At 41.6% G+C, this 16,050-nt stretch overlaps 1 protein-coding gene across 1 annotated transcript in view; it reads right to left on the bottom strand.

Annotated features, from left to right (window-relative positions):
• CD38 (CD38 molecule) overlaps positions 1-14,205 on the bottom strand; it is a gene marked incomplete at its 5' end in the record, with an annotated part of 37,633 nt that extends 23,428 nt beyond the window's left edge. The window contains one exon of the mRNA XM_082603801.1: positions 13,991-14,205. Coding sequence (XP_082459927.1) covers positions 13,991-14,205 — 215 coding nt within the window. The remainder of the gene's footprint in view (positions 1-13,990) is intronic.
• Positions 14,206-16,050: the final 1,845 nt, after the last annotated feature.

Raw genomic sequence — 16,050 nt, 5'->3', positions numbered from 1 at the left:
ATTACAACTAAAGCACTGGTGGCTTGCCCAAGGCACTAAAATTTGCGAACACAACAATGAGTAGAGCATTTTCTCATTTTCTACTACCGAGGATAGAAACAGATTTAAAAAAGAAAAACAAAAACTTGATTAAATGTGAATCAGTATCCTCATTTTGAGAATGATTTTTCTTTGTTTTCTCCCCCAATTGTTGTGACACACGCAAAATCGATATATGTTTGTAACCTCGGTGGGCTTCTCTTTGACTTTGGCTTTGCTTTCTTTGGTAGGTTCCAGAGTGATTAGTGATTTGTAGCCAACAAAAAGGAGATGCTTTATAGGGCGCCTGTGCTCAGCGGAATATAAAGCAGTCTTTGAACAAAGTTTTTATACAGAGCTTGGAGTACTTTGGGTGATGTTTATTTTACATTAAGTGGGAAAAGTAGGCTTAAACTTACAGAAATAGAAAAAGAATGGCATCAAACTGATCAGTGGAGTTGTCTCTGGGAAGAGAAATAAAGGGGAATTTCCGCTTTCATCCTATACTTTTCTGTTGGCTTACAACAGAAATGGATTCTTGTATTATGCAAGTAACCTAGAAAAGAAGAGGTTAATTTTTTTTAACTGAAGAGCTGGTATGATTACAATCAATTTTTAAAAAGTGGAAAAAAACCCACAGTAATCAAACCATGTCTTAAAAATAGTAATATCTTGTTGCTAGGAGTATAAGGGTTGCTTTGTGATCTTTTCTTCCCTATATTTTGAATGTTTCTATAATAAGCATATATTACAGTGGGGAGCATGGCAAAACTTTCATTTTCTTTTCAAGTTGCTTGAGCTGTTAGCCCAAGCATTTGAGACTCTTGGAAGGTCTTAGAACATGGGAACAGCTCAGGTCCAAACCCCCGTGGTCGCCACTTACCATTTCTGTGCCGTCTCCCACATCTCTGGGCCAAGAGGTGACATTTCTCATTCCTCATCTAGCTCAGTTCAACACCAGGGAGACTTAGTGTTGGTGACCCAGACCCATTTCTCAAGACCTAATGACATGAAATATGGGGTGAGGTGAGGGCTAGGGCCATGCACCTCTTCCAGGGCATCTTTCTTTCCACTTTAAAGACTTCCTTGCATCCTTAAGCAAAATCAGATTGTCAGATCACATTCTCACTTATCCCAGATTGTACCCAGAATCAAACTTTGTGAATAATTTCAAGGAGACGGGTCATTGAGAAGCTCAGACAAGGCAAGGACAGGTCGGGGCATCCTGTATAGCCCCCAGGGTCCATCCTGTCCTCCTTCCTGGCCCAGAATGATAGATGAAGTTATCAAATGAGGTTTTGCAAGGTTCCTCACACAGCCAGAAGGACTGAAGTGATGAGGCATCTCCATTTTATTCTCTGGAGCACTCTATAGCTTCCATGATTTTTCTGGGACTCAAACCTCACACGTACTGCATTTATTTTCTATCAGTGATCCTTTAACCAAGGACATCCTGCTGAGGGCATTCAAGAGATAAATCTCTTCATTCTAACAAATATCACTAGTGTATCTGCCCAGAGGGCCAGTTGTCAAGGAGATCCCAGCAGCTCACTTGCCTTCCTTTAATTCCCTCAGGGGCATCCCTCTTCCTAAATAAGTAAAGCCAGCTACTTTAGCTCCTTCCTCCCTGGGGCCCAGCGAACACCAGGTTGTATGTGTGTGGAGACGGTGTGGTGATGAAAAAGAGAAACTCAGCCCTTGACACGTGGGAGCTGGCCTGGCACTGGTAGGAAGGCCTTGGTGTTCTCCTGTGGACCACAACTCCAGGACAGTGACATCAGGTAAGGTCACTGTGTGACCATGACAGCACTCCATGTGAACAGACAAAAGCAATGTCCAAACCGCACACACACAAATGAAGTGACCCAATATCCATTCATTGTAGCTCCTATGAGTGACTGCTGCTTCTTTACCAATTACAGCTTCAGCTTTGCTTCATTCTTCCAGCATGATAGATAAGATTTATTAAGATTTCCTATCACAGAATTACCCCCTTCCCCTCTGCTTCCTGGCAGCAAAGCCAGCCTCCTCGAACCTTTGTCAAATCTCATAAAATAAGCCCGAATCTTACAAGTCCTTTCTATCATCCTCAGACAGAGCCCCGCCCTGACCCTGTGGGTCCCTATGGTGAGCGCTCAGTCTTCTTGTAAAGAGCAATACACCCACCTTGTTCAACCACATTGTAGTGGATGGTCTTGGGGTTTGGGGGAGGTATTGACGGTAACCCACAGTCTGAATGGGACATTACAGAATCGAAAGGTCTGTAAAAATCATCATCTCTTCATCAGTGTTTATGCCTGACAAGTTCCCGGAGCAGCTTCTGAAAGACATGATTTGTTAATAAGCAACTTTCCGTGTTGAGCTGGACGCTCAATCTGACAGCTGTTTTCTGTTTGCCTCCTTAACCGGTGACCTGGAGGCTCAATGCATGCAGGCTGGGCACAGATATCAGGATTCAAGGTCACTGGGATGTCCTCCCCCTTCCTCCCACTCAGCTCCTTCCAGCAGATGCCGTTACCTATCCCCCGAGAGTATTCCCTCCTGTTCACTTCCCACCCCTTCTCCCTACCTCTGACCCACCTTGGTAGGTTGTCTCCTGTGCCCAGAAGTCATGCTAGAAGGAGGAAGGAGGGGGCATGAACACCACAGAGCACTCACTGTGTCCCAGGCGCTGCGCTTGGTGCTCACCTTGTATGCATCCAGTTTAACTCTCACACCAGCCCCACGGGGAGTAGGGGTACAATCCCCTGCTACTGAGGCTCAGAGCTTAGTAACTTGCCCAAAGCCAGTCAGCAAGTGACACAGCTGCCTTAGGTCTGAACTCTGCTCCCTCTGCTAAGCAATGCTGCGTCCCACAGGAAATGTTAAATCACATCCCTACCTATCCGCAGAACGAAGTGGGTCCTAACAGAAAGGAGGACCCAAGACCCCAGAGGGGTTGTCGTTTCCCTGTAGGTCACATGAGAATATGAAGACCAGAATAGGGACAGAAAGTAAGTGGAATAAGAGGGGATGGGGCAGAAAGTGTTAAAGTCTTATGCTAAAGCGAAGAAAACAAACAAAAAAAAACCCCAAAAAAGATATATTTGGTGGTTAAATCCATTTTGTATGTTGTCAGCCTACTTGAGGCTTCATAACTCTGTAATGTCACCTCTCTCTAAACCTACATCCTTCCCATAAATGACAATTATATTTCAAAGTCCCCATCAATGCAGCAACATCACCTTCGTAATGTGTTGCTCCCTGGGGAAAGTGTTCACATCCCAAATCCTCTTCCCTAAAAGCACTTGAATCTCAAGGGGTAATTACACTCAGTCTGTGAATTTTCCTGCTGTTATGTCCTGCGGGGCAGCTTGTCTTGTACCAAAGAAAACGCACAGGTTAACTCAGCTATGAAGTCTCAAATTTGAGGCTACTGGAAGCCTGCATTGAAGGTGAAGACTGCCACCTAGTGGAAGAAGGGAGTAATTGTCAGGGTTCACTGAGGCAATTAGGACTTCCTAAGTAGGATCTTAAAATCAGACTCTTCCGGCTGAAGGAAAGCTCAGAAATCATTGATTCATCAATCTGGCAAATATTTATTGAGCATATACTATGTTCCAGGCGCATTTATGAGTAAGTAATATACACCAGTGAACAAAATACACAAGGGTCTCTGTCCTGTGAGAATTCCATTCTACCAGAGCAAGACTGACAATAAACCAATTTTCAGCAAGACTGACAATAAAGATAATGAATGTTGTAGAGTATCCTAGAAATTTATAAATTCTATTAAAAAAAGGAAAAATAGAATAGGATAAGGGTGTCAGAGGTTATGGGGGAGGAGGTGTCTGTTTTTGGCATTAAACAAGGAGGATAGTAGATGACCTTTCAGCAAAGAATTGAAGGAAGCAAAGAACTTAGTCATACAGACATCCAAGAAAACAGCGTTCTGGGCAGAAGAAACAACCTTCCCAACAGCCCGAGTGCCTGGTGTGTTCAAGAAACAGTAGAGAAGCCAGTGTGGCTGGAGCAGAGTGAGCAAGGTGGACAATAGATAGAAATGAGGTCAGAAAAGTGATGCTGTCCCACTGAGCAGAGTTTCATAAGCTTCTACTCATGGTGAACTGAGGAGCCATAGAGGATACTGAGCACAGGAGGTACATGATATTACTTAAGTTTCAAAAGATTTCTCTGACTGCTTTGTTGAATATAGTCTGAAAGAGGGAACAGGCAGAGAACGGTAGACCAGTAATCCGGGCAAGTGCCCATGGTGATTTGGACCAGGGTGGTAGCAGTGGTGATGGTGAGAAGTGATAGATTCTTGATTCATTGTAAATTTCCTAACAGATAGGATGCATGGTGTTAGAGAAATAAGGAATCAATGATAATTCCAGGGCTTGGGGCCTGAGACACTGGAAGGATGGGGTTGCCTTTAACTGAGATTGAGAAGGCTTTGGGTTGAGGTATTGATCAGGATACATAATATACTATGTAGTATATATTATAACATATGCTATATATGAAATGCTACATATTCTATACTATATATTAAAGTTATATTCTACATATTATATCAAAGTGGGATATATACATATATATAATTATAGGAGTGCAAAAATGGGAAATATTGAGCCATAAATTTAACAAACTATATGCAAGACTTGTACTCTGAAAACAAAACATTGCCGAGAGAAATTTTTAAATGATTAAGGAGGGCCTCCCTGGTGGCGCAGTGGTTGAGAGTCCGCCTGCCGATGCAGGGGATACGGGTTCGTGCCCCGGTCTGGGAGGATCCCATATGCCGCGGAGCGGCTGGGCTCGTGGGCCATGGCCGCTGGGCCTGCGCGTCCGGAGCCTGTGCTCCGCAACGGGAGAGGCCACAACAGTGAGAGGCCCGCATACCGCAAAAAGAAAAAAAAAAAAAAATGATTAAGGAAATAGAGAGATATCCCATATTCATGGGTTGGAAGGCTCAATATTAAGATGTTAGCAAATCACAAATCAAAATTTCAGCATGCTTTGTTAAAAATACTGGCAAGTTGATTCTAAAATTTATGTGAAAATACAAGCTAGCCAAAGCAACCAAAGGAAAAAAAAGCTGGAGGACTTATATTATTTGGCTTCAAGACTTGCTAAAGAGCTTCAGTGATCTAGACAATATAAGAGTTGTGAAAGGGTAGCTATAGATCAAGGAAATAGAACAGAGAGTTCAGAAAGAAACCCATACATACATGGTACTGTAGAGTGAATTTTGTGTCCCCCAAAATTTGTAAGTTGAAATCTATTTCCCAAGGTGATAGCATTTGGAGATGAGGCATTTGGGGTAATTAGGTTATGAGAGTGGAGCCATCATGAATGGGATTAGCATCCTTAGAAAAGAGATCCAGAGAGCTCCCTCCTCCCTTCCTCCATGTGAAGACCCAGAGAGAAGGTGGCCATCTTTGAACTAGGAAGTAGGTTCTCAGCAGACACTGAATCTGCTGGCATCTTGATCTTGGACTTTCAGCCTCCAGAACTGTGAGAAATAAATTTCTGTTGTTCATAAGCCACCCAGTCTGTGGTGTTCTGTTATGGCACCTGGAATTGACTCAGACATGGTCAACTGACTTTCAGGAAAGGAGTCAAAGAGATTCAGTGGGGAAGAGAAAGCTTTGTCAATAAATGATACTACAGCAAATAGGTTTTTCATATGTGAAAAAAAATGAAATTGACCCTTATTTCACACCATACACAAAATTAACTAGAAATGGATCAAAGACCTAAAGCACAGTTATATAAGAAAAAATGAACAAGTTGGACCGTATAAAGATTTAAAAAACAAACTTTGTTTTTTAAAAGACTCCATTTAAGAAGATGAAAAGGCAAGTCATAAAGTGGAGGTAAATATTTTCAGGATACATCTGATAAAAGACTTGTATTCAGAATATATAAACCACCTACAACTCAATGATAAGAACTAAAACCTAATTTTTTTTTAAGATTGGGAAAAGATTTGAATACATGCTTCAATAAGCCCATGAGATAATGTTCAACATCATTAGCCATGAGGAAAATGCAAATTAAAACCACCATTAAAATACCATGCAGGGCTTCCCTGGTGGTGCAGTGGTTGAGAGTCCACCTGCTGATGCAGGGGACACGGGTTCATGCCCCGGTCCGGGAAGATCCCACATGCCGCGGAGCGGCTGGGCCCGTGAGCCATGGCCGCTGAGCCTGCGCATCCGGAGCCTGTGCTCCGCAACGGGAGAGGCCACAGCAGTAGGAGGCCTGCGTACCGCAGAGGAAAAGAAAAAAAAAAAAAAAACCACTGCAAACCCATCAGAACACTTCTAGCAAGGAAGAGTAACAACTAGAATATTCATACCCTGATAATGAACACATAAAACTATACAATTACCTTGTGAAACAGTTTAGTAGTTTCTTAAATAGCTAAACTACATGGTTCAGCTATTTCATTTTTTGGACATTTACCCAGGAAAAATGAAACCACATGTCCACACAGTAACTTGTACACTAATATTCATAGGAGCTTTATTCATAATACTGTATCCAAAAAGTGAATATAAGCCAAATGCCCATCAACAGATGAACGGATAAACAACTTGTGGTATATACAAACAATGGACTACTATTCATCAATAAAAGGGAAGGAACTATTAATACATACAACAACATGGGTGAATTCAAATATATTATGCCAAAACCATGAAAGAAGCCAGAGACAAAAGAGTATGTAGTACGTGATTCTGTTTATATAAACTTCCAAAAAAATGTAAAATAATGTCTACTAACAGAAGGTAGAAGTACCCTACTCAATGTCAAGACATTAGTAATTTAAACAATGTAGAGTGGTATAGAGAAAAATAGATCATAAAACAGATTAGAGCCCAGAAGTGAACTGATAAACCTGATATGCAACAGAAATGGCATTATAAAGCCCTTGATAAAGGATGGATTATTTGATAATTGGTACTCGCACAACTGACTATCCATCTGTAGGGAAAAAAATGAAATTAGGTACCTACTTTATACCACACACAAAAATATATTCCATATGGATAAAATGCTTAATGAAAATCAAACATTTAATATTTTTAGATTATATGTGACACTTTTGTTGCCTCTGGTAGAAAATAAGTTCTTAAATAACACACAAAAGGCACAACTATAAAAGATAAATATGATTACATTAAAATCTTCAGTAAGACAAAGGACCCAATAAATAAAGTCAAGAGTCAAACCACAGATTGGGAGAACATATTTGCAATCCACATAACTGACAAAAAATTAGAATCCTGAATGTATAAAGAAGAAAAACAATTCAATACAAAAACAGTCAAAAGACAAAAACAGGCATTTCACAAAAGAAACCAGAATACCAATAAACACATTAAAAAATGATCAGTTATGTTAGTAATCAGGGAAACAAAAATTAGAGCCACAAAGAGATGAGTAAAATTGTTTGACAATTCCAAGTGCTGGTGAGGAGGTACAGTAACAAACAGTAAATTCACACTGCTTTTGTGAAAGGAAGTTGATACCACAGAGTTGGAGACCTGTTTTGCCATATGTAATGTGGCAGACACTGTTGCTTCCCAACCCAAATAGATATTCCTCACCCTTCTTCCCTACTGACAAAGCATGTCTCCTATTATAGTGATTCCAAATATCAAATACTCACTTCACAAGCCTCCTCTACAGTTTGGGCAGCCATGTGAGCCAATTCTGGCTAATGAGATTCAAGGGGAAGCACAGAGGCAGTTGAGGAAGGGCTTCTGGGAAAGATGCTAGTCCCTGATAAAGAGACTTGCAAGGAGGGCACTCTTGCCCATCCTCCTGCTCTCTGTTCCTGGGTATCACTCTCTAAGGACATAATGCCTGGAACTGCAGATGCCACCTTGTGACAAGAAGCTCAAGGATGAAAGCCACCCTAGGGAGATGGAGGAGTGAAAGGTCCTGGGCCATCAGTGAGCTGCTGAATCTACCAAGGACCACCCCAATTCTATATCTTGTCATGTGTATATATAAAAAATCTCTTGCTTTAAACCTCTTATAGTTGAGTATTCTTTTACTTGCAGCCAAAAGCATCTTAATTGGTACACCCATTGTTATGGGCTAAATTGTGTCCCCTAAAAGATGTTGAAGTCCTAACTCCCAGTCCCTCAGAATGTGACCTTATTTGGAAATAAGATCTTTGCAGAAGATCAGGTTAAGATGAGAGTAAGGGTGACCCTTAATCCAATATGACCAGTGTCCTTAGAAAAGGAGGAAACTTGGACCCAGAGACAGACACACACAGAAGGAAGAACATGTGAAGACACAGAAAGAACATCATCTGCTAGGCAAGGAATGCCCGAGGCTTCTAGAAATGAGAGAGTCAGGTAACAGAGTCTTCCTCACAGCCCTCAGAAAGAGCCAACACTTCTGACACCTTGATTTCAGACTTCTGGCCTCCAGAAGTGTGAGACAATAAATGTCCACTGTTTAAGCCACCCAGTTTGTGGTATTTTGTTATGACAGCTCTAGCAAATTAATACACCCAGTAAAGGTGAAAATTACATACTCTATGAATTTGGAATTCTGCCTCTAGGTAAACATCTTAGAAAAAAATCATAAGCGCAAGTAGACATGTATGTTTTAGCATTGTGTATGTCAGCAAAAACTGAGAATAAGGGAATCTGTTAATAAGTGTAGGTTACGATCATTCAGCAGGGTACTACACAGCAGTTAAAATTAATGAACTAATGCTCATATAGCAACATGAATAAATCTCTAAAATAATGTAATCGAAATCACCAAAACCTATTGATAAGTGGAAAAAGCAAAGGTTATTCTACAGGGCAAAAACACAAAATAAATACAAATTAAAATTAAAATTCAGTAACATCTTCCCTTATCAGATTGGCAAAAATCAGAAAGTTTGAAAACATCTTGTGTAGTGAACGTATGAGGAAATAAACTCTCATTGCCTCATGAAGAGAATTGCCTCATAAAGAGAAATCTGGCTATGTTTTCAAAATGTAAAATGGTATATTTTTTGACTTAGTGATTCTGCTTCTAGGATTCTATCTTACATCTCCAAGTATTTTATTGCAGCATGGTTTGCAATATATTGCAAAAGTTTTAAAACAACCTAAATGTCCATCAGTACAAGTCTAGAATATGGTAAATCTAGACAGGGGAATATTATTAGAATGAGACAGAACTACATTGATAATCAAGATAAACTGTTAAGTGGAAAAAAAGTGAGACAGAGAAGAGAGGATGTGTATAGAAAAGAAGAATATATGAATATATGCTTATACAGTCAGAGAACATTTCTAGAAAGATACAAGTGAAACAAGTAGTATTTGCCTCTGAGAAAGAAGAAAAGAAAATTGAGGGAAGAGGTATTTTGATTTTTATCTATAGCATGTTATTTCTTTAAAAACTAGGGAATAAAAGATCTGACAGAAATATGACAAAAGTTTTATTGTCTGTTAATTCTGCACGATGTGTAAATGGCTAGTTGTAACATTGTTCTATGAATATTTCAGTGCATTTAACATTTTCATAATTTAACATGTTTAAATTTTTAAGAAAAGAATGGAGAGGAGATATGACCAGGGCAATAAGGAATATTGAAGAAGGAGAAAGTAGTCCCTTGAATGGGAAGAATGAAGAAAACTAGACCTGTCAAATACAAAAAGTACAATTTTTAGCTGTAAAGGGATATGTTCGGGCTTCCCAGGTGGCGCCATGGTTGGGAGTCCGCCTGCCGATGCAGGGGACGCGGGTTCGTGACCTGGTCCGGCAGGATCCCACATGCCGCGGAGCGGCTGGGCCCGTGAGCCATGGCCGCTGAGCCTGCGCGTTCGGAGCCTGTGCTCCGCAGCGGGAGAGGCCACAGCGGTGAGAGGCCCGCAAAACGGCAAAAAAAAAAAAAAAAAAAAAAAAAGGGATATGTTCATAACCTTGGTTTCCAAAGCACCTTTTAAAATTTTTACCAAGAAGTATTAAAACATGAAATCAGATCCCCAAAATGCGATTAATTGTCTTTCATCTAAGTCTCACATACTCCTTTGTAGTTTTAAATCTCTCCCAGTTTCAACTGTATGTCTTCTGTCTTTCTTTACTCTTAAAGAATCCCCAAGGAGATTTCATTACTGCTCTAGACAACTTAATTCATAAACAGATGTCTACTCCTAGAAACCAAGATAATGCAGGAAGCAATTTTATTATGAATTTCACAATATTTACACCATGAGGTACCAAAACCAGAAATGACTTTATAACATTTGCTTGTTAGTCATAATAAGAGAAAACAAACCTTTGAACTATATCAAGACAAATATGGACCATGGCCAAGTAACTGCATTGGGGGAATTGTTAATATCTCTTCAAATCAAGCTTTACTAATTGTTTCAAAACATCCAAAGACTAAAGATGTAGGCAACTTTCTGCTATGTGGATATGTCATGTTTGATACAGCAGGTAAGAAGTGGAGAATTAAATTTAGCAATTCTTGAAATGCCTCATTATGGAAGAAATTTGAATTATGTCTATAAAACTACTAAGCTGAAGCCATTCATTTAAGCAGGTATATAGCCTCCTTTTGTGAAGCTCCTTACTTTTTTTTTTTAATTGTGGTATGCCCCACTATTTAGAATTCCACTAGGGGGATTAAGTGATTTTGTTTTCTTCACTATATTTTAAAAATATTTTTCCAAGTATTCTAAAATGGGCATGTTTTACTTTTATAATTAGAAAAAAATGTCATTGGAAGAAAAAAGAATGTTATTCTCATGCTCTATTTATTCTTCAAGTTTCTGACCTCAGTTTTCACTTTACTTTTTGTCTTTAATAACAAGATTCTCATCATGCCCCCACTTCCAGAGCAGGTATTTACTGGTGATATTTTTTTGAAAAAGATGAGCCCCCATTCCCCACTCATATCAACTATGAAAACTCGTGGATATAATCAATTCTTCCCTTCCAAGCCCTTAGTCTTTGAAACACACACACACACACACACACACACACACACACACAGAGGAAAACAATTCTTGATTCATCTCTCATTCAGTTTCCTGTTTTGTTCTCACCATATTGCATCTGTTCTTTCCACCACAGTTCATTTAAAGAAAATTTTGTCCTGGTTGTTTTCTAACCTGATCTAGGTCTAAGGCAAGAAATAGATCTTTAACGGCAAGAAAAAATGCATGACCACTTCGAAATTCATTTATTGCAAAAAATCTCTTAACTGACCAGTATTTAACTGAACCACTTTCTGTTCTCTCTGTACAAGTTGCCTATCTCCCCAAGAACTTTCATTTTCATTCACTTGGTTGTTTATTTACCTATTCTTGAATATGTTTATGCTTGTTGTTTTTGCTTTAATTATATGCTTTCATTAAGTTGTTCATAAATAAATTGGATAAGTGGAAAAAGAAAAAAACATGTTTTCTATGAAAACTAAGTTGAATTTTTTGGTAAAAATGACCCAGGTGAGTCACTTTAAAAATGTTGCTGAATTTGATATTGGTAGGACAATTGTCAAAGACCTTAGGAAACTGTAGAAATCTAGAAGCATTCTTTTTTTCATATATATAAATTTACTTATTTTATTTTTGGCTGCATTGGGTCTTCATTGTCACATGCAGGCTTTCTCTAGTTGGGCTTTCTCTAGTTGCTGCAAGTAGGGACTACTCTTCGTTGTGGTGCACGGGCTTCTCATCACGGTGGCTTCCCTTGTTGAGGAGCAAGGGCTCTGGGTGCACAGGCTTCAGTAGCTGTGGCACGTGGGCTTAGTAGTTGTGGCTCGCAGGCTCTAGAGCGCAGGCTCAGTAGTTGTGGCACATTGGCTTAGTTGCTCCGCAGCATGTGGGATCTTCCAGGACCAGGGATCAAACCTGTGTCCGCTGCCCTGGCAGGCAGATTCCTAACCACTGCACCACCAGGGAAGCCCAGGAAGCATTCTTTACTTAGACAACTTCTCAGTGGACTTTAAAGAAGCTGGCTCTCAAACTCCAATTTCTTCCATCTTGAATCCCTCCTTATCCATCCAACCAGCACACTATTTCTGCTCTCCTTTCCAGCAAGACCCCTGGTGAGAGCTGTCTATGTACAGTCTCCAATCCCTCTCTTCCCATCTTTTTCTTGAATCCATTCCAGACAGGCTTTCACCATGACCACTCTTCTAAAACTGATCTTGTCAAAGTCATCAATCCATTGGTCAATTTTCAGTTTTCATCTTACTTAACCAGTCAGAATCACTTGAATAAGACAATTAACACTTCCTCCTTATAAAACATCTGCTTGAATTTTTATGCACAGTTGACTTCCACATTTATATCTCCAGCCCAGACCTCTCCCTAGTACCCTAGACTCATAGAAACCAGCTTCCTATTCAATATCTGCACTTGAATGACAATGGACATTGCAAAACTAATATGTACAAAGCCAGACCGGTGGTTCCTTTCCCAACTTGCTTCATCCCAGTCTTTCCCTTTTTGATAAATGGAAATTCATTTTTCTGGTAACTCAGCCCACAAATCTTGGAGTTTTTGTTGTTTCTTCTTTTTCTCTACCATCCCATACACAAGTCCATAGCAAATCACATGGAATCTACTTTCAAAATGTATCCAGAATATTTCCCCTTCTCATCACCATCCATCACTATCCAAGTCGCAGTCACCTCTCACCTGAACTGCTACAAGAACTCTAAATGGCCTCCATGCTTCTGTCCTTGCCCCACTACCATCTATTTTCAACCCAGCAGCCAGAAGGATCCCTTTAATAAGGTGTCAGACAGTGGTACATGCTTTATACATCACTATTCATCACTAGTGGATGTATCCTATATCCTAAGGACAAAAAGAACCATAAAGACATTTAGATATTTTGTTAGTAATAATAATAAAAATACATACATATAATTATTTGTATATATGAAAGCAAATACATAATTATGTTAATGTTATTAGGAACCAAGCTTTTTAGGGTCAGAGAAAAGAGATACAAACATAAAATTTAGGAATTCCCTGGTGCGTCTCAGGGCTCATCCCCTGGGATCGCGGGTGTTTGGAGGCAGAACTGATCTCAGGCACACGATGAAAATCGCGGCTCCCCTGCCCGCCTTTGGCAGCCTGAGAAGCAACTCTTTACTTCCCAGCTTATTCTGCTTTATGTACAACTTCGAAAACTGAGTTTTCCGGGTGAAACCAAGCCCTGAGAATAGAAGTCAAGAAAGCGTTTCACTATGGGGAGAGATTAGAAGCTAGCTGGGAGAGGCCCCGAGGAACCTTCTGGAAAGTTCTGTAGACTTATGTGGGTGGTGTTTTTAGGATTCTGGGTGCAGGTGTTTTTAGAATCTGAACGGATTCATTAAGCAGATGCGCTATACCGTGTGTTTATCTTTAAAATTTTTTTAAGTTGTTACTGCTTTGTTTTGGTTTGTTATTGGATGCTGTGGTCACATTCATTTCAGGGTGCACAAAAAGACTCGGGATGCTGTTTTATAGTAATGAATGAAACTAACTGCAGTGATCGGGCCCTTCAGACACCATCCTCCCACCTCAGGCTCCGCAAGCCACTTCACCAGGTGTCTGTAACTGTCCGGGGCACTTTTGGGTCAGAGATGGCGAACGCAAACCCCATGAAATGTAGGAAACGCCAGCAACTCCCCGGCTTCCTGGCCGAGTGGGGCTGCGGTCCCAAATGGGGCCGGGCTCCGGGCGTCTCTGACAAGTGTCCACCAGTTGAGCGCAAGGGCCAAGGAGCAGCGCGCTCGCCACCGCCCGCCTGCACCTCTGGGGACTGGCGCACGGACTCTCGAGCCCGGACTCCCTACTCAGCACTGCCCCGCGGGCTCTCAGCTGACTCGGAACAGTCGGTGCTTTGTTTCAGGCAATCCAGACGGCTACTCGGAGCGCACTGTCCGGCTGTGCCCAGCTGTGCCCAGTCACCACAGCGCGCGGTGCCCCGCCATGCGCCAAAGACGCCAACTCACCTGAACTCCGGCTGCACCAACTGCATGTAGTTGTAGCATCGCTCCAGGACGATTTCTTGAAAATGGGCAGTGGTGCCCGTCCCATTCCACTTCATGTGCTCGGACGAGCGGCGCCACATCCGGACTCCGACCACCACCGCGATGACCCCCCCCACCAGAAGACATAGAAACATGCAGAGACAGATCTTGGCTTTCTTGGGTCTGCGGTCGGCCATGGGGTCCAACGCGGGTCACCCGTGGGGAAGTTGGAGAAGAGGCTGCTGGAGGCTGGGCAGGCAGGGAGGAGAGAGCTAGCTCGGTTCTGAAACTGCACTTCCCCTTTATCTCTCACTTGCCTTTTCTCCGCTTCCTTTCCCACCCCCATCCCCTCCTTCAAAATTCTTCGATCGCGGTCGCTCGACCAGCAAGGATTTCAAGGTCTTAAAAAGCCTTCGTGACCACCTAGAGGGGTGGGATAGGGAGGGTGGGAGGGAGGAAGACGCAAGAGGGAAGAAATATGGGAACATATGTATATGTATAACTGATTCACTTTGTTATAAAGCAGAAACTAACACACCATTGTAAAGCAATTATACTCCAATAAAGATGTCAAATAATAATAATAATAATAATAATAATAATAATAAAGCCTTCAGCACCTACTACAGCCGTTCACTTCCCAACTCCTGAGCAGAGAGCCATCAGTTTGACCTTACTTGGCAGGCACTCAAAGAACAGACAGAATACAGCCTTATACTCCTCAGTCGGCTCCCTTTATCAAGCCGCACTTTACACTTTACCCACACCTGCTTCCTGGACAGTGTCAAGGCGACTGTCTGCCTCCATACCTGTGTACATGCAATGCCTTCTGCCCGCAAAGGAAGGCTCTACCTCTACTTATAATGTTGAGGAATACCTGCTCAGCGCCCTGTAAAGGCTCTACTTAAGCCTTCTCTCCATCGGCATCAGATTAAGCTATGGGTTCAAACTGAGCTCTGGCTGGGTGATGTGGGGTAAGTTACTTGACCTCTCTGTGCTTCAGATGTAAAGTGGACACCATAGCAGTACTCACTTCATGGGGCTGTTATGAGGATTAAATGAGCTCATATTTACGAAGTGTTTAGCCTGGCACATGGTAAGCACTCACTAAGTGTTAGCTATTCCTACCTGCTCCCTGAGGCTGTGGAGGGGATGCAGTTTTGTAATCCATGAGGTGTTGCTTGGAAGTGTCTGTCATGCAGTAAGTACTCAAAGTAGTGGTTCAATAAATAATCCAGTAGCTTTTCCCAGATGCCCCCTACATTGCCTCTCTCAAGGTTTCCTAGCACTAGGAGCATCTGTGACATTTCAGCAGAGACCTAAGGCAAGTGGAAGATCAAGCCAAGAGACTTCCTGGGGCAAACAATTTCCAGACAGAGGGGAGAGCAGGTGCAAATGCCCTGAAGCAGAAAAGCCCTTGGCCTGTTCCAGAAGCAGCAAGGATGCCATTGGAGCTGGGATGCAAGAGTGAGGGAGGCAGAACAGGAGAGAAGTTCAGAGGGTAAGAGGAGGCCAGGTCACCCATGGCCCTGTAGGACAAGATAGGACTTCTTGGACTGTGAATTTTATTTTTAACCTATTCAAGGTCACTGATTGACTTGATCAGGCATGACATTTTAAAGGCTCAATCTGGCTTCTGCATTGAGAATAAATTGTGAGAAAGCAAGGAGAGAAAGATGGAGACCAGTTATGATGACTTTAACCAGGAGAATAGTAACAAAAGCAGCAAAGAAAAAAGGAAGTTGATTCTTGATGTAGTTTGAAAGCATAAGCAACGGCATTTACCGATGAGTTGGATGTGGGGTTTACCAGAAAGAGAGGGGTCTAAGATGGAATTTTGGCTTGAGTAACTGACCAGAGAAAGGACAGCATTGCCCTGTATAGCAAAGGGAGAACTAGGGGTGAAATAGATTTGGTTTGGGGGAAAAGGTGTGAAGAAAGAATTTGGTTTTGGAGGTGTTAAGTTTGAGATGCCTATTAGATCCCCAAGAGGAGACATCGATAGCTAATTGGGTATAAATATCTGGTATTCAGGCAAGGGT

Source organism: Mesoplodon mirus, assembly GCF_964341445.2.
Source record: "Mesoplodon mirus genome assembly, chromosome: 2".
NCBI classification, from domain to species: domain Eukaryota; kingdom Metazoa; phylum Chordata; class Mammalia; order Artiodactyla; family Ziphiidae; genus Mesoplodon; species Mesoplodon mirus.
Note: the sequence above shows the minus strand (reverse complement) of the source record. Positions and strands in the feature narration are given on the sequence as shown.